This window comes from Cryptomeria japonica, chromosome 6 (genome assembly GCF_030272615.1).
Source record: "Cryptomeria japonica chromosome 6, Sugi_1.0, whole genome shotgun sequence".
Classification (NCBI taxonomy): domain Eukaryota; kingdom Viridiplantae; phylum Streptophyta; class Pinopsida; order Cupressales; family Cupressaceae; genus Cryptomeria; species Cryptomeria japonica.
The window spans coordinates 443,708,436-443,731,139 of NC_081410.1; the positions used below are offsets into that span (position 1 = coordinate 443,708,436).

A 22,704-nucleotide genomic window follows, 5' to 3' on the forward strand; every position below is an offset into this window, starting at 1 on the left:
AAAAAAACAGCCAATTGACAATTATTAGCAACTAGAATCATCCCTACTTTGTAGCCAATTAAATGCAATGACCTTGTTGGGATTGGAAGCAGCAAGACAATGCATGTTCAAATTTCTTGCAGAAAATTTGTCAAAAAGTATAGCTAATTGACCAAACAGTAGAAATTAAAATCATCCCTAATTGCAGACAAAAATGTCCACTAATCTTGTCAGAATTAGAACCCACAAAGTGGAACATGAACAAATATAATTGCAGAAAATTTATCAAAAAATAGCCGACGGATTGGCCAAATATTAGCCACTAAGATCATCCCTAATTTGCAAGCAAAGCATCCACTAACTTTGATGCGATTAGAAGTGGCAAGGTGGGGCATATGCAAATATTCTTGCTGAAAATTTATCATAAACATAGCCGATAGACGAATAGTAGCTAATAAAATCATCCTAATTGGGAAACAAAATTATCAACCTTATGGGCATGGGAAGCACCGAGGAGGAACATGTTCTTGCAGAAAATTTGCCAAAATAATAGCCAGTTGACGAATATTAGCCACTAAAATGATCCCTAATTTACATAGAAAAATATCCACTAACCTTGTCCGGATTGGAAGCAGCAAGCTGGAGCATGTACTGATACCTGTCCTCCAAAGAAGACGGGGGCAACTCCGGCACATTCAGCACAATGTCCACGCACAGATTCCCCAATGTCACCACATCCACACTCTTCAAAACATTCTCATTAACTCCTTTGAATTTGTCACCATTAAGCAATACTGCCTCTATCCTACGCCTGCATTTACACCTCTTCTTCTCTGCATTACCATTTTCCCGCTGCTGAAGCTTGCTACAACAATTCCCCCAGCTATTCAGGGTTTTAGCCCTAGCTAACCGTAAGCCTTCTCCTTGATTACATGACTCTGGTACGACGATGTTCCTAGTTTTGCTAATGCAGCAGTCATAATAATGCCCTGTGTGTAGAGACATCTGCACAATAGTTTATTTTAGGCACTCACTAACCAGGGTTAGCGTGCTCACAACAGAGTTAATGATCGTGCATCTGGTGCTACATGCATTCTACTCACTGTGCTTTGGAAAAATGAATAAATTAGGGGAGAAAAACAAGAGAAGCCTTTTTCTGTACCTTTGTTTGCAGGGATGGCCAAAAACGAGGAAAAAATGACGGTGGAGGAGAAATTGCTTTTCAATTCAAAATGGGCTTGAGTCATTTTGAACCATAAATTTACCCTTAGAAGCGTATATATTCTCACATAGCTTTCTCTTTGTTCATTGGAATAATCCATTCCTCTTAATAGGTATGGAGGAGATTCTTAATAATTTCTCACCCAAAAAGACTTTATATTCTCTATTTTGTTAGTAGGTCAAGTTTAGAGGTGGTTTTCTAATACATGGGTTTATTTTGTATTTTTAATCTTAGTAATAGATTTAGTTTATAGGTGGTTTATAATGTATGAGATTATTTTGTACTTCTAGTTTATAGAATATGAGATTATTGTATGTTTATATTGTGTAGATGTAGTTAATTAATGGCGTATAATTGTGTTTTATTATGTTTTATAATGAGGCATATAGGGGAAAGGACCCCGTAGTTGAGTTCGTTTGATTTAATACCCTCATACTTGTTGATTTAATGTCCAACTTTTGTACAACATTGCACCAATAGTTGTATGATAATTACCAATAATTGAATGAAATATACCATTTGTTGTGAAAAGTAACCAATCATGTGATACCACGTCATCTGCATAAGTATTGGGGCCCATTCGCACACCTATTGGTCTCACTTTTTGGGGAGTTGTTTTGGACACCTTGGCAAAAAGCATGCTGATGTGGCATCATATTTGATGATGTGGGCCTGAAACCTTAGTTATAAGCAGGGGACTTGCCAAGTAAGTTGTTGTAATAGGATTTTGAGAAGCATGAAGTTAGGGTGCACAACTACTGGGTCCTCTCCCCTATATCTTATTTCATATGGAGCTCAAGCTTGAAACCTCTTTTTCAAGAGTACCAAATTTTGACAAACAATTTAATTAAAGAAAATTGAGAGTTTCTTTGATTAGGGATAAGTTCTATTGTCAGTATATAAATTTGAAGTGTGCTTATGCAATAATAAAGTGTTATGGTATAGATTTATACTATTTGGCCCTCTTTGTATGAGACAATATTGTAAAAAAATGTAAATGCTACTGCTAATTGATAACTCATGTGAATATAATGATCTACAAGATGTCTAAAAATATAAGTTTTTAGTTACTTAACGAAAGGGTTTTTTGTATATGCACTAAGGATAAGGTCTCATTAGGGGGCTTCAGGGTCTATTTTCATGGAGTAAGTGATCTTGTGAAACAAACAAACAAAAAATGTGCTACAAGATTATTTGAAATTTGTTCCTAAAAAACAATAGCCCCTACTTTTTAGGACTACATATTTCAATAGGTGAAATTGGGATGGGCTTAGAAATTGCCCCACTAGCTTATGATTTTTTTCACCACTTGTCAATTAGCTATTCCTTCCCGAAAAGAAATAGAAAGAAAATGATGTTTGTTCATTACTTTTGTATTCACAACATATTTTGAATGAGACCACTAGCTTCCCTATTTTTTGAACTTAAACTTTTGTTGAGTTTCAATACTAGATTCATGGTACCACTAGCTTTAAAATATACCTGAAAAATCTTAGCAACACCCACTAAAAAAAATTTAGGAAGCCCTTCTCCATGAGACCTTACCCTAATTAGATAAAAAAGACAAATAAAATGAAAGTATGACCCTATATATTCCAAAAAAATATATACAAACCAACATGCTATATCCAATGCTAATATAAATATCTTGAAAAAAATCAATGTAGCGTATAAAAGAAATGATGTGGTAGTTTGCATGTCTTAAAGGTAAAATCGCACTTATTGGACTCCCTATGACATCCCATTTGCCTTCAATTTTTATTACTTGCCTACTAGTGTTTTTCCATATTTTTGTTTTATATAAAAACTCGGTGTGTTATGTAAAGTCACTACTTTATATAGGTGGCAAAGTTATGTTCATTATGGCAATTTTTGGGTGAACTGGTAATTTTGTGTGAAGTGATGATTTCATTAAGACCAATTTCATGTATGACTTACTTTCAAAATGAGAGTTATTGTGTTTTCTCTTATATTTCATTCAATCAAGATTCACAATTTGTTCTTTATTTTTCAATAGATAATTATGTACAAAATATGAAACTTTTTTATTTATTTACTAAGATACGAGAAATTTACAATAGACACTAGGCTTTACACATTTTTTTCTATAATCAAAATCTACCCAATTCAACCAAGCTAATTACAACCATTATTATTTTCTAGTATCGATATCCCCATTTTTCTTAGCCTTACCTTATAGATTCAACCATGGTCATCTAATTGCAATAGTGAAAGCAAAGACACAAGGATTTTATTTTCAAAACTACATAGCCAACACAACTTGTTTTGCATTTGTGGCACTCAACTCCAACTATGAATGTACTTTTTTAAATTTTAGATTATTTATTTAAATAAATTTAAGATCTATAATTTGTTTAATTTTTAGATTTATATTACTTATATTGTTTGTGGTAGAATAGATTAGTTCCACGTTCATTACATATATAAGAAAGTAGAAGTAAAAATAACTATCTTATATAGAAGTAATTCATTAGTCTATATTGTGTTTGCAAAACCAACATAATTATTTAAAAAAGTTAACCTCGTACTTCTTTCATTTGCATTCATTTTTATGTGTTTTACAATAGATCTCTATATAATTGGAGATAAATTATGTTGTTTTTATATAAAGAATTTTTCAAATCTTCAACTTTAAAGCATGTACTCTCACAAATTTAACTTTCCCAAGAGGGTCTTCTCCCTTCATAGAGTAATTTTTCTTAGAGTTTCTAACATCCCAAATGGATTTCTTCTAGAAAGGTTTTAAGAAGAAATTTGGTATAAATGTTCAAACAAAACCTTCATCAAAACTTAATTATCACAAACTATAAATCTATAGAATTGCATTGCTTGTAACGAAATTTATGTTCATTAGTACTAAAATTCATTAAAGAAACTTGGATACAAGGAAAGGTGTCATAACATGTCCTTTAATCTTATCCAAGCACAATGACAACACATAGCAAGAATGAAATAAAGAGTATACATACATACATACATACATACAGAGAGAGAGAGAGAGAGAGAGAGAGAGAGAGAGAGAGAGAGAGAGAGAGAGAGAGAGAGAGAGAGAGAGAGAGAGAGAGAGAGAGAGAGAGAGAGAGAGAGAGAACCATAACAAGAAATAATCTAGACACAAAATTACTAAAGCCAATATATTTCTAACAACAAAATAACCTTAATACAATACTAGCCTTCAATCTTAAGTTGAAGATCAACATTATCAATCAAAGAAGAAACCATGTAGGATATGACCTTTAATGGTGGTGGGCAACTATTATTAGTGTCCTTGTGAGATTGACCCAAAAAAAGTGAGAGCCACAAATCCCACTTCATACTCCTAAAAATCCCCTCAACAAGAAACCTAGGGATTTGAATGCTTACACCAAGCTTCACTCACAACAAGCATCTTAAAGTGACAAATACTATATATCCCAAGCCTTATACTCATAGGCCTAAGAAAGTAACAAGCAAGGGAAAACTTCTTAGAATCTCCATCACCACCTTTCCCAATCTAACCAAGAAATAGTTAATTTGTACAAACATATTTAAGATGGATGCCCAAGTATGCCTCCAAGACTGTAAGTAATAACATCTTCTCCAATTCACTATTACTAATCTTACATCCCAAGTTTTATTTGTGAGATGTGACCCAAATGTAGACACCTGAATTTGATTAATTTAATTAATTAAATTTAACTATCCTGAATGCCTTTAATTAAATAATTACGCATTATTTCATTAATTGGTGTTCCCTCTTTCTAGCTAATTAATTTTATTAATTACGTTATAGCCTTCTTTTAATTAATTATTTGTCAATCATAAATCATTTAATTAATTAAATCCACCTCCTTCTTATATTAAATAAATCAAATGCATAATTTCACTATTTAATTTGTTTTGTCATTTCCTCCTAATTCTCTCATAGAAATAATTAATTTAATTAAATAGTTATATTTCCCCCACATGTCTCCTAACTCTAACCCTCATCTAATCCTTCCTCTAAACCTTAGCCATTTGGCTAACCATAGATTTTAGTCAACCTTATCTTCTTCCCCTCCCCATATGTGTGTGCATTCCCAAATATCTTGAATTTCCTAATATTCTAGGAAATTCCCTAAAATTTGGGGAAATATCTTAAACATCCCAATATAACCTTCCTATTTGGGTGTCTCTCCCAAATAGGCATGTGCCCTCAAGGACACATGTTATTCCATAGGTATTATTCAACCATATCCTCTTTCCCTCCCCACATGTGTGCATATTCCCAAATATCTTAAATTCTCTAATATTTGGGGAAATATCCAAATTATCTTGATATTTGGTGATATCTTCGTATTTGGAATGGAAATATCTTGAATTTCCTAATATTTAGAAAAATATCCTAATTATCTTGATATTTGGAAATATCTTCGTATTTGGAATGGAAATATCTTGAATTTCCTAATATTTGGGGAAATTTCCTAAAATTTGGGGAAATATCCTGATTATCTTGATATTTGGAATGCAACCTTTTTTTATTCGGGTGTCTCTCTCCCAAATAGGTATGTGCCCCCAATGACACTTGTCATTCTTTTCCATAACACTTGCCCTTCTCAAGGACACTTGTCATTTCAATCCATGGCACTTGCCCTTCTCAAGGACAAGTGTATCATTTTCATGCCTCCTCTTCTCCTAGCTTGGCTTATTTATTCCCCTCATTTTCCTTCACAATCCATCCACTTCTCATTTTCATATTGTTATAATGTCATTTTGAATCCTCATCTTACATCCATTTTGTATCCACTTTCATGCTTTCATACCATCGTAATGTTGAATTATTCACTCATCCTTTGCATAACCATATCATTTTAGCATAGCATTTGCATCTATCATTAACTTAGCATCTTTCATGTTTACATAATCATGGAGCATAATTGAGCATCTACAACATAGTGAGTGCACATAAAATCAAAGGACAATCAAATCAAGGAAATTGAGTTTGCACTTGTGATTGTTTTCATTATTTGTTTCGTTAACTTCCTTTTAGCGTCCTTACCTTGAGTGTTTGGTTAATTTGTGTTTGCTTGATTTTTAGCTCAAGCGTTTTAATCTTCATAGTCTCACACTCACATTTTTTTTGCACACACCAATTATTAAATATTTCTTTCAATATTGAATATATTTTTTAAGATCCTTAGCCATTGAATGCATTCCTCCAATAGTCCAATAAGCCACGCGTGATTATTAATTTATGATCCCAAGCACTAAATACATTTTCCTCAACATGCCACCAATGTTAAAGGCATGTGTAATATTACAACAAATCCCCTAAAAAGATATTGAGCTCCCAAAGTATGGTAACTCGCATAGAAATAGGCCACAACTTCACAAAATGTCAAATATTCTCATGCAAATCTATAATGCCTTATCTCGACATTGTTTTCAATAGAATGTTTATTTTGAGGTTAGTAGGAAGTGGGTTCTCATTGTTTACTATTTTTTATTGATAAAAGGGTAGGTATCCACCTATATAGTAAAATACTAAAAAATATTTAGAAGCTTGGGCTCTATGAAATATAGCAAAAAATGAAAGGAAGAGAATTATACACACTTATTGGAGTTGAGGAAAAACCAACTCTAAAGCTCTCAAAGATCACCTGCATGCAAACCTATCACAGAAGGAGAGAAGCAATAAAGCTATGAAGGCCAGAATTCAGAGATCCAGAAAAGAGGAGTCATATTGATTGTGCAACAAGAATGCAATTCAATAATTACAGTTGTTATAAAAATATAAAGAGAGAATCCTTACAAGAGGATACTAGAAACCCTAAAGGAGAAAACCCTAAAGAATTATAAGATTCCTAAGTTTAGCTTAAGCGTAGAGTATAATAGACTAGTAATTAAATAAATAATTATTAGCTAATAAAAGATAACTCTAAGACCCCCCTTTAAGATGAACTTAGGAAGTAGCTAAAAAACAACTAAGGACTAAAAAAACATGTAAAAAATGCAAGAAAGCAACAATGGGTCCTGACAACTAGGCCTGATGAGGTACCCAAGTACAATAAAATCTTTGTAAAGTGGAGAAAAAGGAGAAAACCATGTGGGAACAAAACTCCTCTCCAAGAAAAGATGAAAGCTCAAGTGAAGGACTAAGAAGCCTCCAAATAAGAGTGTTCCAAAAGATAGGAACAAAAAGAAGAGAATGAAGAACACCACTGAAGCATGAAATAGCTGCAAACACTGTCGAAGAGTAATTGCTGATCTGAAGAACCTCCATTGAAATAGAACATGATCAGGTAGAGAAGACTGTAATCTGCATGAGTGCCCTGAAATGACACTACTCGAATCAGATGGCAAACAAAGGCAAACGATTGAACACGAAGATACAAATGGCATGAAACACCAAAGCCTGAAGAGTTGATCAATTGAACCAAGGAATCATTAGAACCAATAGGACAAACCTCCCCATAATGCTGAAAAGGGAGAGGGACAGGTACACTAAAAAGAACGGCCAACAAGAACTGCATGACGAAGAACAAGGAACATCGAAGGTGCAGAGAAAGTACATAGTCTTGTGGAAGGAACACTCACTTGACACACATCATGAGGCTAATGTCGTGGAAGAAACACTCACTTGACAAAGGTAGATGACAAACAAAAGGCAAACATCAACCCCCCCACGGCACTTTATAAGTAGTGCATGTACAATAAGGCACAAGATGTGCAAGATCCCAAGTATACAATGCATGGTGGCACTTTATCTCAATGCATTTGCAAAATAAAATACTACAATGATAAGAAGAGACAGCAGGCTCGAAACAGAAAGCCAAAGATGATACATCCTACTCAAAGAAATAGATCCCAGGACCTGAAACATCCAAGATATTCACCAAAGTGCTGAAAAGAAAAAAACTGAATAAAATATACCTGGAGTAGAATCTAGAAAGAACACTCATATGACTGGAAAGTATACAGAACAAACTTTCCAACAATATAAAGTTTTCAAAAAATGGAGTTCGGATACTCAAGTGATGTCTCTCGGAGTGCAAAAAGGAACCTCTGGCTTTGACAGCAAAAAATGCCATCCAAAAAGTAAAATCAAAAGTTCAAACCTCGAAATCTGGATAGAGCTCGGGAAGAGATTTTCGACGATATAAGTTTTTTTTAAAAACACCTTAGTATGACCAAGTTACAGGCAAAAGAAAAAAAACCCCTCTTGTAAGGCATAAAAAGGGTAAAATTTTTTTTAAAATTGACGCATTTTTTTTTCACGAATTTTTTTTTGACGCATTTGCAGGTACAACCATACGAATTTTTGTGCCTTGAAAAATGTGCCAATAAAAAATCATGCCCGAGATGCCCCTGTCACCAAAAATAGGCAAATTATATATCAAAATTCATGGAATTAGCTTTTTGAATCCATTTGTGAGGTCCTTTGGCACCAAAATGTACCCAAAAATTATCTACCCCCATAAATAGAAAAAAACAACTGCACAAACCCCCAAATACACAGATCTGAAGTACAAGGCCCAAAATCTCTCATGAAGAGAACAAGGTCATGCAGATTTGGAGCTCTGATACCATATAGGAGTTGAGGAAAAATCAACTCTACAACTCCCAAACATCACCTGCATGCAAACCTGTCACAGAAGGAGAGAAGCAATAAAGCTATGGAGGCCAGAATTCAGACATCCAGAAAATAGGAGTCATATTGATTGTGCAATAAGAATGCAATTCTATAATTACAGTTGTTATGAAAAATACAAAGAGAGAATTCTTATAAGAGGATACTCAAAACCCTAAAGGAGAAAACCCTAAAGAATTATAAGATTCCTAAGTTTAGCTTAAGCGTAGAGTATAATAGACTAATAATTAAATAAATAATTTTTTATTTTGAGGTTAGTAGGAAGTGGGTTCTCATTGTTTACTATTTTTTATTGATAAAAGGGTAGGTGTCCACCTATATATTAAAATAATAAAAAATATTTAGAAGCTTGGGCTCTATGAAATATAGCAAAAAATGAAAGGAAGAGAATTATACACACTAATTATAAACTTTCATTGAAGCTCAAAAGAATAGAATTAAAACAATCATAATCAACAAAGGGTTTCCTATGGTCTAAGTTGCACAAAAGAGAAGAAACAACATCAGGAGAACAAGTAGACTATCTAATATGTGTCATAGGAAGTGGATGGCATTGAATACTTTGGCACACAAACCAATTGCATTGCTACCAAGATCATGGGCAAGAGAAGAGTATCATATCCCCACTCTTATTCTTTTGCAAAGCTACTACCATTGCATTGTGGACACATATGGTTGGTTAATACCTTGAGAGATAACTATGAGAGAAAATTCTATCAATAGGTGTCAAACCATGCACCACATCATATTCTTTAATAATTTTATGAAATGAAGCATTTCATAGCAAGTAATATTTTAAAAAGCATAACCTTAACCAATTAAGAAGACGTGAATCAAGGAATAGATACATGTCATTAGATAGGAACATTTAAACCATCTCAAAATAATTCAATTCATGGGGGTAATCTTGGAGTAGACCTTTATCAAGAATTGACTGTATTGCTACCCACACTCACTCACACTCAAAAGAGAAGATGAAGCCAATATTAATGGAATCATATGGACCTAGTTCCTTGGGATCCCATTTAAGTGGGTATGTAGATCCAAAAATTCTTCTTGAAAAGGAGTATTATCTTAGTAGTTGTGCAAATGAAATGCCAAATAATATGTTTTCAAGGGAATGAATATCCACTTGAGAAATTTCTTAAGTGGGATGTATTAAATGTAACACCCTGAGGAAAGCACATGACATAAAACTTATCATTAATTTCTAGATTTGTTGACAAGATATTCCCTAGAGGAGACTAGCATGGTTGAGGTGGTCTGAAAAGACAAATTCACTAGAAATAAATTATGTCACCTCAAATGTAGAGATTCACTCCCTTCTATATTTGACTTTAAATCAACACACAAATCCTTCATACATGGCATTTAATTTGTCACAGGGGACTAAAACCCACAAACAATCTCAATAAAATGGTGAACTAGGAGTGAAAATATAACTAGGGGAATCAAGAAACTAAAAATAGGATAAGTTTGCAAGTTGACAATCTTCCTAAACTATTTTTTTAGAATCAAGTTTTTATACACTACTTGCAAGTTGAGTTTAGTGATGTCCTCTTTCAAACCAATGACCATGTACCAAATTAATTATCACATGAAAAAAAATGTTTATTTTCTCTTCTTTTTTTTTTAAATAATAGATACAAAGAGATACAATCAATCATGTTTATTTATTTCTTTAATTTGTTCCAAAAAAACATCTCACATAAAAGAGTGTTGATAATATTAATTTATCACTTCTATCAAATGAATTAACTTCCTTTCTATTTATTTCATTTTATATAGATTAGTTTTCATTCACACTTTAACTATTAAAAGCACTACCATTTATTAATTAATTCATTTGAAAGAAAACACCTATTATTAAAAAAATAAAAAATATATATAACAAAAACATAATACTAAAAGATCACATAGCATTCAACATCCCAACACAAGTTTCCTATCAACCACATTCAATCAAACACAATTAAACATCCACTCATCCCTAAACAATTATTTGCAAAACCCTCATTATTTTCATACTTTATAGCAACTTGAGATTGCGAGGGCATGGAAAAACATTGAAATAATATTAAAGTGATTAGTACTTGAATGCAATTTTATCCAAAATAGTAACCAATTCAACACATTAATCAAATTAATAAAATTTGGTGCATGTTAGCTAATCATAAGGGTACTTGTTGAAGTTAGGTACGAGTGTGTCACAACCCTCCTTTATCACCTTTTTTGATTTAAATACAAAACTCTAATTATATTCTTTGGATGAATTATTGAATGGATATTGTAAGGGAATAAAAATAATAAACCACACACACATGGAAAATGCATATATATTTTTAATTTGTTATTTAATTTCCCGCACCCCAAATTAAGGCACATGTTGTAGGAGGAATAAGAAGCTTCTAGAGGCTTCTCCACCTCCTTGCATGTAACTCCTCCCACTAAGCCTAATCAATTTGCATGGAGGCCAAATTGGGAGAGAATCTCTTTTTTTCAATTAATAATTAGGTAGTGGGAATTTGAAATTTCTTTTATAAAATAGGTACAAGTTTCAAAAGAAAAGTTAGCTATTCCATAAGAAATTTCTGCAAGTTGAATTCTCCTTTGTAGTCCACTTTCATTGGCAGCTAAGATTTTTGTTGGGAGGATTTCTCTTCAATTTGGAGGATCAAGGAAGACTCTACACCATCTTCAAGCATCCAGGTTCCTTCAACTTAGTTTATGCATCTCATTTTTATGGTAGATTAGATTTGATTAGATTAATTATGAGTATGAAATTCATTTGTGTTTTGTTAAAGAATTAGTTTTAGATTTTGTAGAAAATGAGAGTCATGGTTTAAATAAGATTCATTGTTTAAATTCTTGATATGAAATTAGTTTTAGATTTTGTAAAGAATGAGATTTATGGCTTAAATGAGATTCATTGTTGAAATTTTGATAAGGAATTAGTTTTTAGATTTTGTAGAGGATGAGATTTATTGTTAAATAAGATTCATTGTTTAAATTTTTGATAAGAAATTAGTTTCAGATTTTGTAGAGAATGAAATTCATTGTTTAAATTTTTGATAAGAAATTTGTTTCAGATTTTGTAGAATAAGATTCATTGTTTAAATTCTTAGTTTCAGATTTTGTAGAAAATAAGATTCATTGTTTTAATTCTGATAAGAGATTAGTTTCAGATTGAAAGAAGTAGAGTAAATGGAAAATTAGATTCATTCTCTTCAGGTTATTTTGATAAAAATTAGATTTCCCTGTGTAAAGAATAAAAGAAATGAATTTCTTTCTCTGTGAATGAATTTTCCCTGTGTAAAGAAATGAATCCCTCTCTCTGTGAATGAATTTTCCCTGTGTAAAGAAATGAATTCCTCTCTCTGTGAATGAATTTTCCCTGTGTAAAGAAATGAATCCCCTTCTCTGTGAAAGAATTTCCCTGTGTGAAAAAGAAAAGAAATGAACTATTCCTTTCTTTGTGAAAGAATTTCTCTGTGTGAAAAACAAAAGAAATAATCTATTTCTTTCTCTGTGAATGAATTTTCCCTGTGTAGAAAACAAAGGAAATGGAAAAATCCCCCTGGTTACTGCTTCATTTTATCCCTGAAATTTAATCTACAAACATTGTTAATTACCTATTATTACCCTACTCTGAGTACTCTTCAATAATTTATTAAAAATAATTATAATACTCCTGTATAAAAAAAATGATAATAATAATATTATAACATATATATATATATATAACCCAAAAGCAAGAAACCCCATCGAACGTTAGAAAAATCTTCTTACGCCTCCGTAACGCACGGCTTTCCACGTGCATTGGTCGTTGTTTGCATGGACGGTTTCAATAAACCGTCGCAGGGTACGGGGGGCCCACGGCATCCCCTCATCCCTGCGGACCTGCGCATGCAGGGCCGCAGGGGTGATCGGACCCGTGGTCCCCACCCCGCAACCCCCTTTATTATCATAATAAAATGCAAGCCTTTTTCCATTAAGTTTTAAAATTGATTTTTTTTTGGTATTTCGAAATTTGAAGTTTTAATTTGTTTTTCTTTTTAAAAAAAATAATAATCTAAGTTAATTACCATTTAGTTAATTTTTTTTTTAAGTTGATAATAATGACATTTAGGAAATGATGATTTTTTTTCCTTAGTGTAAATTTAAGGATATTGACTTTCAATTAAAAATGGGATTAATGTGTAGCAAGATTAATTCTTCTAAAAAGAATCGTTGGGACACTTGATTGGTCCTTAGAGATTAACTTACCTTATTACAAATACTTAGATTTAATCGTTATTTTGGATTCGTTAAGTCATCTTACATCATAGATTAATTGCTTTCGTTAATGGTTCATAGCATGCGAATTATTTATAGGATAATTATATCTTTCATGCAATTACTATTATGCAAGTTTCATTTGTTATGCAAATTACACTTCAAGTAGTTACTTCAATTATTTACGCTTTCATTTTCGTTATTCGTAGTTAGATAACTAAATAAAGGAAGTTGGAAAACCAAAACTAGCAGCGTTCGGTATATATGGTGCCTCTGGGTCACGCTTACGGGTAATGCCGTCGTGTTGAACTACTGCACTTAACGCCTAATAAAGCTGCATTAACGACGTCTGTGGCATCGTCCCTATAAATCGTCGGGGAGTAATAAGGGACATTTGGAAGTTAAAAATCCAAGGGGCGGGTAATCCCTCTTGGATCGATAATTTAATAAGATAACTTTTAAAAGGAATTTCACATCCGTTGAGATAAACCATAGTAAACCCTTCTTAGGGATGGTCAAGTTAAAAGCTCTCGTGAAATTTACTTTATTTATTTATTTATTTATTCACCTCGAAGGGATATTGGTGATTTGCAATTGGGTGATGCTCATGATAAGTATTAGGTTCTAATTATTTTGTTTAGGCCACAAGCAATAGGCCATCTTGAGCCTTCGCTTAAGTGCTAACTTCGTGGGTAGCAACCGCAGAGAAACTGTCTGGGACACTGACCCTAGAAAGGGTTGCGTACCCACAAATCAGTTTACATCAAACCATAGATTAGAAAATAGAACTACATACTTTACGTCTTGATCCCGTGCCGAAGCGGGTATGTAGGCAGTCTTGGGACGGAGTTGTCCCTCGTACTCAGGCGTTCGTGGGTGGGGTCTAGGCTTGGTTGAGTAAGAATCCTAAATGAAAGATAAGATAATCAAACTTAATTCAATGCATACTCGGAAGGAATCCCGTATGGATTCGCTTGACTTCCCGAGGCTTTAAGCCAAATTCCGAGGCGGAATTCAAGCTTGTATTATTTTCTTATTACTCCTAAGGACGGCGACCTCGGTGCATTCTTGTTAGAAGAATGTAGTACTTAGTGAGTGGCTCAGGACCCGAATGGTCCCGATGAGTCTAAGTCTTTGGCCAGAGCATCTCCTATCCCGTTTGGATGGATGCCTACCCCGTATGGGTAGATGCCTATCCCGTATTGGATAGATGGAATTTACATCCCGTATGGACAACTGCCTAACCCGTATGGTTAGAAGCTCATCCCGAATGGATGAATGCCCAATCCTATTTGGACGGATGCCCAGAGTATGCAATTGAATAAAACATAATAAAGGAAAAAAAAAAATAGGAAAAAAATATATATATACTCAAATTTTGTTGGATGAATTATGGTGGGTTATTACAGAGTGAAGCCTAAATATCCCTCTCGATTTATATCTCAATCATATCCAACCAAACACATTTATTCAAATAAATTCACCAAGTCACCAAAATCAGTAGAATCCACGTAATCCTCACCCGTCTCAATAATAAATACCAACATATCATCAACTTAGTGGCTTGACTTGGCCCAGACCCAAGAAGTTATGAATGACAACTTTTTCATTCATATAATTTTGGTGAACCTAGCATAAAGAATCCCAACTTTCTATTTTTTTAATTTTTTTTCTTTGTTTCCCTTCCTTTTTCTTCCTCCTCTTTCCTTGTTTTTCAATGCTTTACATGCCATAAATATGTCTGGATTTGAGAGAAATTATTTGCAAACAACTTGTTCACTAAGGGCCTACCATATCCAATATTTAAGATTGAAATGAAATGTATGGTAACCCCTTATAAACCTCTAGGCTCATTAGCCCCTCTACCTTGTTAAGAACCCTTTATAATAGACGGGTAGTGAGGAATTCAACACCTCTGCTGAAGTATAACAATCAAATTCCTTTTTAACCAAATTAGTTATCATGATTGTATATGCAAGATTTCATAATAAAATAAAAGTAAGACTAAGGAAATACTAAAGCCCCTCATTCTAAATCAATTTTAACCTTGAATTGAACTAAAGAGAGTTCAAACAATATTAGATGCATGGCAAAATTGATAACACAAAACGCTCTTTGTTGAAATTGATTCGCTTGAGATGCAATATATGTGGTTGCTTAAGAACTTGTACAAGAATTCTACAACATGCACTTGTCAAGCTCATATCGTTCTCCTTTTTTTAATGAAAGAATAGGTTGAATTTATAGATGTTCAATTATAGATGTGAATAGTGTGGATTTGATTTTAGACAAATGATTCAAATCAATTTAGAATGAGTGGAAAATCTTCATTGACTAATAATAGTAAAAAAGTTAAAGAGGAGCTATGATGAATTTTTAGTGGGATTACAAAGGTAATGTGGGTGAGTATAGTTAACTCTTTTTATTCATTTATTTTCAATATTTAGTTGTGCATGCATTGAAAATAGGAGCAAATCGTTGATGAGTTATGATGAAATGTGAGTGGGAAATTCTATTGTTTATTATTTTGTGGAAAATGCGTCAAAATGGTTTTATTTATTTATGTTGAAATAAATGGATGAATGCTAAGCTAATTAACTAAATAGAATGAATTATTTAATTAATTAGTTGTTATAAATGGAAAGGGGAATTAACATGATAATGATGAAACATCAACATGACCTATTAGGGTGCAATGTTAGATGTGTTCTTAGAAGTTGGTGAAATTTAAGCATCTACGAGACATGTCAATCTCTTGACCTCACCTTCTAATCCCAAAACAAATATATATACAATTTCCTCAACACAAAAAAGTAACATATTTAAGTACTTATAATGTGATGGTATGACAAATATAACAATCATCTAGTTAACTCAAGGGTGAATTAACTCATGTAACAATTCAAGGGAATATTGTTCCCATTACGAACACTAAGAATTATATTCAACCTAATCCTAATAGTGTACCCATGGTTCATACAAGGACTAAAAAAGAGAAAGAAAAAGCAAAAGATCTTCATGGATTCATCAAAACAAAATATAAACCAACCAATAAAAATGTCACAAATCCTTTATGAGTTAGTTGAACAAGTAACAAGAGTTAACCAAACCAAAATATTACCATAATTAAGGCCCTTATTACTACTTATTAAGTGAATCTAACATCTAGATGCTTAGTGAGAGAAATAATAATCTCTACATTAACCCTCCTAGTAAAAAAAACCAAATTTTACCATCTCCTATACCTCAAACTATCAATAACCTATCTCTAATAATTACGAACCAAGCCAATCAAGAGACTAGACAATTAACTCATTGCTATCATCAAATTTTTAAGAATATTCGTAATAAAACTTACCTACCACATTACCCAAACACATTTTTCATGGTAGTGACCCAACACATTCCTACTTAGATGATTCCTCCACATCATTTAGTCACATTTCCAACACTCCATATCAATCCAACATCTCTCATTATCCTAAAACTCCAAGATTCTTATACTTTCCTCCATAACAATACCCTACATATACATCTATGCTTGGATACTCTTCAATTAGTGATCTCATTATAGTCACCTACCTAAACTGCCTAAATAAACCCTTAATTAAGCAATCAAGGGTGTTATGTCAAGGCTACAGTCAAAGCTAAATTATTATAGTGAGGGTTTTCTTAAAGACGGTAGAGATTGTTAATTTGGAATGGTGTGATAGGTTACCTAAGTTTTAATCTATTCAATTAAACGACTAATTATTGAGTTTGGTGCAACATTTGATATGAACAAATCAATAAAAAAGAAAACAAAAAAGAGAGGCATTGCATATCAAGTAAGATAATAATGATCTCATGGAACACTTAATAACCCAGAGAAGATATAATTTATAATACTAAATTAGTTCCCTACACATGGACCACAAAGAATTATGTGATGTTTGACAAAAAGGTCTAGAGAATACTATAAGATTTTTATAAATTAGGCCCTTGAGAATTCCTCGTGAATTGATTGATTCATAATTTATAGTGGTAGGATGAATTACAAATCAAAAGGTGGGCTCTCACTCTAGTATAGAGAAACCAAATAAATAAATAAAACACAAACAATAAAAATAACAATAACAATTATGCACTAAAATTCTAAAGAGTAACTACAACAAAAATATAACAGAGATTTTTATACCCCTTGGAACAAGATGAATGACAGTGCCTATGTGGGTAACTACAATTGTGCTCCAATAATAACAATAGTGGTAACATGTCATAAAGGCATAATGATTCAATATGTAGTCAATGTATTTAATTATTCACAATAAATTGGCCATAACTAATCAAACATATTTCCTCAATATAAATAGCCTAATTTATAAATTATATAATATTTGAATGACCTTGATATGTATTCAAATAACCAAAATGATCGCTACAACCCTTAGCCAAGGTCATAAAGTACTATATATTTTATAAACTATAATAAAAAAATATTTTTTATATATAATATAAGGTTATGCAACACAATAAATTATAGAAATTACAACAAATTCATCAAATATTGCTTGAGGATCAAAATAGATTATTCATTGACATGTATCTTCACCCTTAGGACCGTTCATCCCAAACTAGTTGGGAGCCCACTGACCCACTGAATGAAAATCCTAGACTTATCAAAACCTTTTTCTTTCTCACCATCAAACTAGTTAAAATCAATAATTGTAGTCAAACCCTTACTCTTTTGGTTCTAAAGTGATATCCACTGTCAAAACCCTCTTTTTGGAACTTGATATGGCTTCTTCTTGTTGTTGTTGTTGTTATTAGAAAGAAAAGATAAATTTAAATGAGGTTGAAGTTTTTAAATAAAAAAGAAGAATTAAATAGTGGTGACAAACTCGTGAGGTCATAATTTACTTGGAAATTATTTATTTCCTCAATATTCTAATTGAGCACGTGATGTAGGAGAAATAAGAAGATACTAGAAAAGCAATTTTCAAATTCAAAATATCAAGGAATAAATATAATATTTAGCAAATATATGACATGGGAGTTATAAATTATTCTATGACACACTAGTACATTCGGGTCAAAATTTCGACGGCAAATCGTCGAGATTCCGACACAATTTCGTCGCACTACCGACAAAAAAAGTCGTTGAAAACTTTGTGTCGGAAGTTCCGACTATCCTTGTGGTCGTCGCAATTCCGACATCACCTCCAACCTTTCTGACGGCCACCATGGATGCTCATACCCCAAAAGAATACTATCGCGATCTTAGCCTATCGTCGGAATTCCGACTCCAAAGGGTAAAATTCTGACAGAGGAGTGTCGTCGAATGCACAAAATCCTCATTGGAACTCTCCTGGAGGTCGTCATCATCGGCCTCCAGGAGAGTTCCGACGAGGATGCTGTGCATCCGACGACACTCCTCTGTTGGAATTTTACCCTTTGGAGTCGGAATTCCGACGATAGGCCGATTTTTTCGAATTTTTTTTTTATAGAAAAAGATTGACATCGGTATCTCTCTTCTATCTCTCTTCTCTATCCCTCTCTACTATCTCTCTTCTCTCTCCCCTCTCTAGGTCTCTTTCTCCATCCCTCTCTTCTTCTCTCCCTCTCTACTTCTCTTTCTCTACCCTCTCCAGGTCATTATCTCTTCCTCTCACCCTCTCTCTCTCTCTCACCTCTATAGGTCTCACCTTCCATTCCTCCATCATTACCCATGTTGTCAAGTTGCAAGATATTTCCCAAAGTACTTGGTTGCTAGGGTTGATTTTCTTAAGTGTTGGAGTCGAAGTTAAATGAGACCTGCATGATTAAGATGTATTAAGTGATCAAGTCACCAAGATCTCAATTGTAAACATGACTAGGTTCTAGGGTTTTAGGGTAGCATAGGTCAAGATTGAGGTATGGCGGTCAAGAATTACCTTCCAATGACAAAAGACATCCAAATGATGAAGAATGAAGGTGATGAACTCATAGAAGTTTGGAGGAGATAATTTGACTAAGCTAAAATTTTGTTTAAGTCATGGTCATGATACTAGCTTGCTCATCAAGAGCAATTTGTGCAAATGAACCCTAGAAATGTGCCCATGCTAGAGAAACAAGAATTCCAGTAAAACCTAAGGCAATTCTAGTAAGGGGTCAAAATTAAAGAATTAGGGTACAAAAAACAAAATTTGGCTAAGTTGAGATGTTGCTCAAGGATGACCTAAATCATGGAGTGTAAATCAATCATGAAACATGAGAATGGATAGGTCTTGACCCAAGCAACGTAAGTCCCCCTTGTGATTCCAATAGATATCACATCATAATCATTGAGTCTATCTGCAATATCAAGTCAAGACCTGACTATTGGAATCTTGGAGTCATCCCATTTGATCACGTAGTTTAGCACTTGGGAGGATTTTGTTCAAGAGAGGATAAATTTGAACATTAACAATGGTGGTAGAGTTTTGGAACTTTGGGAACAAACTAAGAATAAGTATAAGAATTGCAGATGAAACTTTGGCATACTAAGTGTTTAAACTAGTCAACATAAAAAAAATGGAAACGATTGCATTAACAATAAGAATGGTGGGTAGAGGTTTGGGGTCAATGGGTGGTTCCCCTTGTGGGGGGTTTGGGGCAGAGCCCCCATCAAGGTTAGGGGGCATTGCCAAACCTTTAATACGGATGATATTTTCACAATAATTTCACCATTTTTGTTTAGAATTGGAGTTTCTAATTGGGGGCCATGGGAGACTCATAGGCATCCTCAAGATGGTCAAGAGACTCCTTGGAGTCCCTAGGATGTCCCTAAGTGGTGCGGCAAGGGGATGTTTCCCCTAAGTATTGCATCCTAGAAAAATAGGGATTTTGGAGGGGGGGAAGGGGTCCCCATGTTTCAATGGTTTCAAAAGATTCTAAGTTTTTTTTTTATCTTTTCATAACAAAATATACTCCTCTTGCATCCTTGGATGATTTGAAAATTGAAAACAATTTGACAAGAAAAAACTAACTTCTAAAGTTTAGACTTAGTTTTCTTTTTTTATCCAAGTCACTACAACATTTCAATGATCAAAGTAGCTTTTTTTTGGTGGTTTCGAAGCATCCAAAAGGCTTGAGAAATTCAATATTATCTTTCATTCCACCAAAATTGGAGATCAAGAAGCATGCTCACAAACAAGGATTTGTTTGTAACTTAAGGCAATCGACTAGTTTTTGGGGCATTTTTAGGTCTAAAGAACCTACCATTGTGTCAAAAAGGCCCATAAGACCCCATTTTCATCTAAAACTTGTCTCTTTTGGTCATAGAAGCATTTAAGGAAAAAAAAAATCACACAACCAATGATATGCCTATACCATACATATTTGAGTTGAAATAAAAATAAAAAATTGACAAGGTTTGGAGACCATTGAACAATTTGGGAGATTGCTAATACATACACTCAAATTTATAAAGTCTCAATTTGATGTACTTAATCTTCGAGAGGCCTATACAAAAGCATTTTGTAATTGCGAACTAAGATAAATTTCCATTTTTAGCAGTTTTCATCATGGATTATGGTATTAAATTCCGACATTCTATTGTCAAGATAAATTCAGAGAACCATTTGTACTCGAAACAAGGGATAGTGAAAAATTACATTATGTAGGATCTCCTACCTTATCTCATTGAATTCATTCCTACACCAAGTGACTATGAACAAAAACGTAGGTATTTAACAACAATGACATGGTCCATGGACTAGTGATCCTCCTCTTGATACTCCATCTACAAATGAGAACATCTCTTATACACGTTGCTACTTCAGAATTAAAAGTTGCTTCTTCTAGAACTTTCCATGATTCTTTGCAATAGGATTATATGTCTTCTAGATTCACCCCACTAGGACACATTCCTATCAAGCATCTTTACTTTTTTGAAAAGTAGACCACATTTCAAATCTAGATGACACCATAATGACTTTGATTTCCTCTTGCAAAATATTCTTCCATCATGTATTGCTTCATTGAAGTTCAAATTTGCTTCTTCAAGGGCTCTCAATGATTCTCTATATAGGATTCTTCGTGTCTATGAGATCCACTTCATTGGGAGGCCTACTTAAACATTTCACATCTGTTTGTGGACTCTCACCTTTCAAATATTGATGAAACAATTGAGAATATTTATCTTCTCATTGATGACAATGCCCATCGAGTTACATCGTCTCCCATTGTAAATTCACTTGTTCTATCCCCACCATATCATGCAACATGACACATTCTATTTCACATTAATTAAGGTCTCACACTTCAATGAGATTGGAACCTTTTGTAAGGTGTGATCAATGTGCTATCATAAATGCAAAGCCAAAACCATTTTGATGAGATCATGATCCCACTAATACTATTTTGCCTTGTTAATTTTGCACCCACAAAAATGATAGAACCAGATATAATATGCCATCAATGCCCATATACCGACAATGCTCAAGATGAGCCACTTAGAGGTAGAGTTTAACCACTTTCCATATAGGTAGATTATCTCTAACCTCATTTTCCCTATAGGTAACTGATTAGGTTCATTTTAGAGTCTTATTTCCAAATATATACCTTTATGTTAGCTTTTTGCTTTATTATTTGCCTGTTTATGCTTAATCTTGTCAATTTTGCATAATTTTACTTAGTTCTTGCATCTTCAATGAAATTATATCTAATCATATCCAATCACATCAAAATGGAACAATTAATCATATTGTTGGTCTCTCCTAGAGGAATTAAATTGAACCAAATTGACTATTCCCCAATAAAATGTTTTGAAAAGGTGAATGTATAAGTTTGTAGTTTACTTTCCTAGACTAGGACCCCATTTCATCAACATTTCACTATGAAAGCATAAATATTTTTTCTTGAAGAGAACATCTTACAGATTATGCTTCAATGTATAACACGTTTTCATAATCAATCATTCGACTTCACATGGATAAAAGAATTCACATATTCTAAATCATGATCTGATGATGTGAACAACTCATATGCAACTATATGGCATGCAAAGCATTTATTTTAACATACACTTATTCATCCACATTGCAAGGATAACAATACAAGGCTCACATATTGGTCTAAGAGGATGCCATGGTCTCTCAAAGTAACCAAGAACCATATGAAATGATGGTCTTGAATCCACACACAACTAGGGAGGATCCATACGATTATGTATGACTTCCCCCTTGTTTGTTTAATGGGATTAGCCTCCAAGACATAGCCGTCAATAATCACTAAGAATGTACAAGTGGATCGTAGCTACCCATACAACAAACACTTACCCCTATCCTCAAATTTTCCCAATGTTTGATTCCTTATATACACTCATCCAAGGTTATCTACGTCGATCTTGGTGAGGAATCACATCACAACAAAGAAGGCAACATTTAAAAATAGTAAGAGTTTCACTAAACTACCAAAGATCATAAATATTGAAAGAAAGAAAAAATAGTACCAATAATAAGTAAAATAAATGTGTTCAATTCCAATAGCAAATCAAACATAACCACAATAACTACACAATAGAGAAAACTCGCAATAGTGATTAAACTAATTCAAACAAGATAAAATAAAATTGTTGGCCCATGCAACAAAGATGAGA

General features: G+C 33.4%; 1 protein-coding gene across 2 annotated transcripts in view; it reads right to left on the reverse strand.

Annotated features, from left to right (window-relative positions):
- The window catches only part of LOC131037517 (uncharacterized), a 114,179-nt gene extending 112,971 nt beyond the window's left edge, over positions 1–1,208 (reverse strand). The window contains exon 1 of one of the 2 annotated variants that reach the window (XM_057969676.2): positions 595–1,208. In XM_057969676.2, the coding sequence (XP_057825659.2) occupies positions 595–984 (390 nt within the window). In that variant the 5' untranslated portion in view covers positions 985–1,208. The remainder of the gene's footprint in view (positions 1–594) is intronic. The other variant, XM_059207399.1, reaches the window with a different exon arrangement.
- Positions 1,209–22,704: the final 21,496 nt, after the last annotated feature.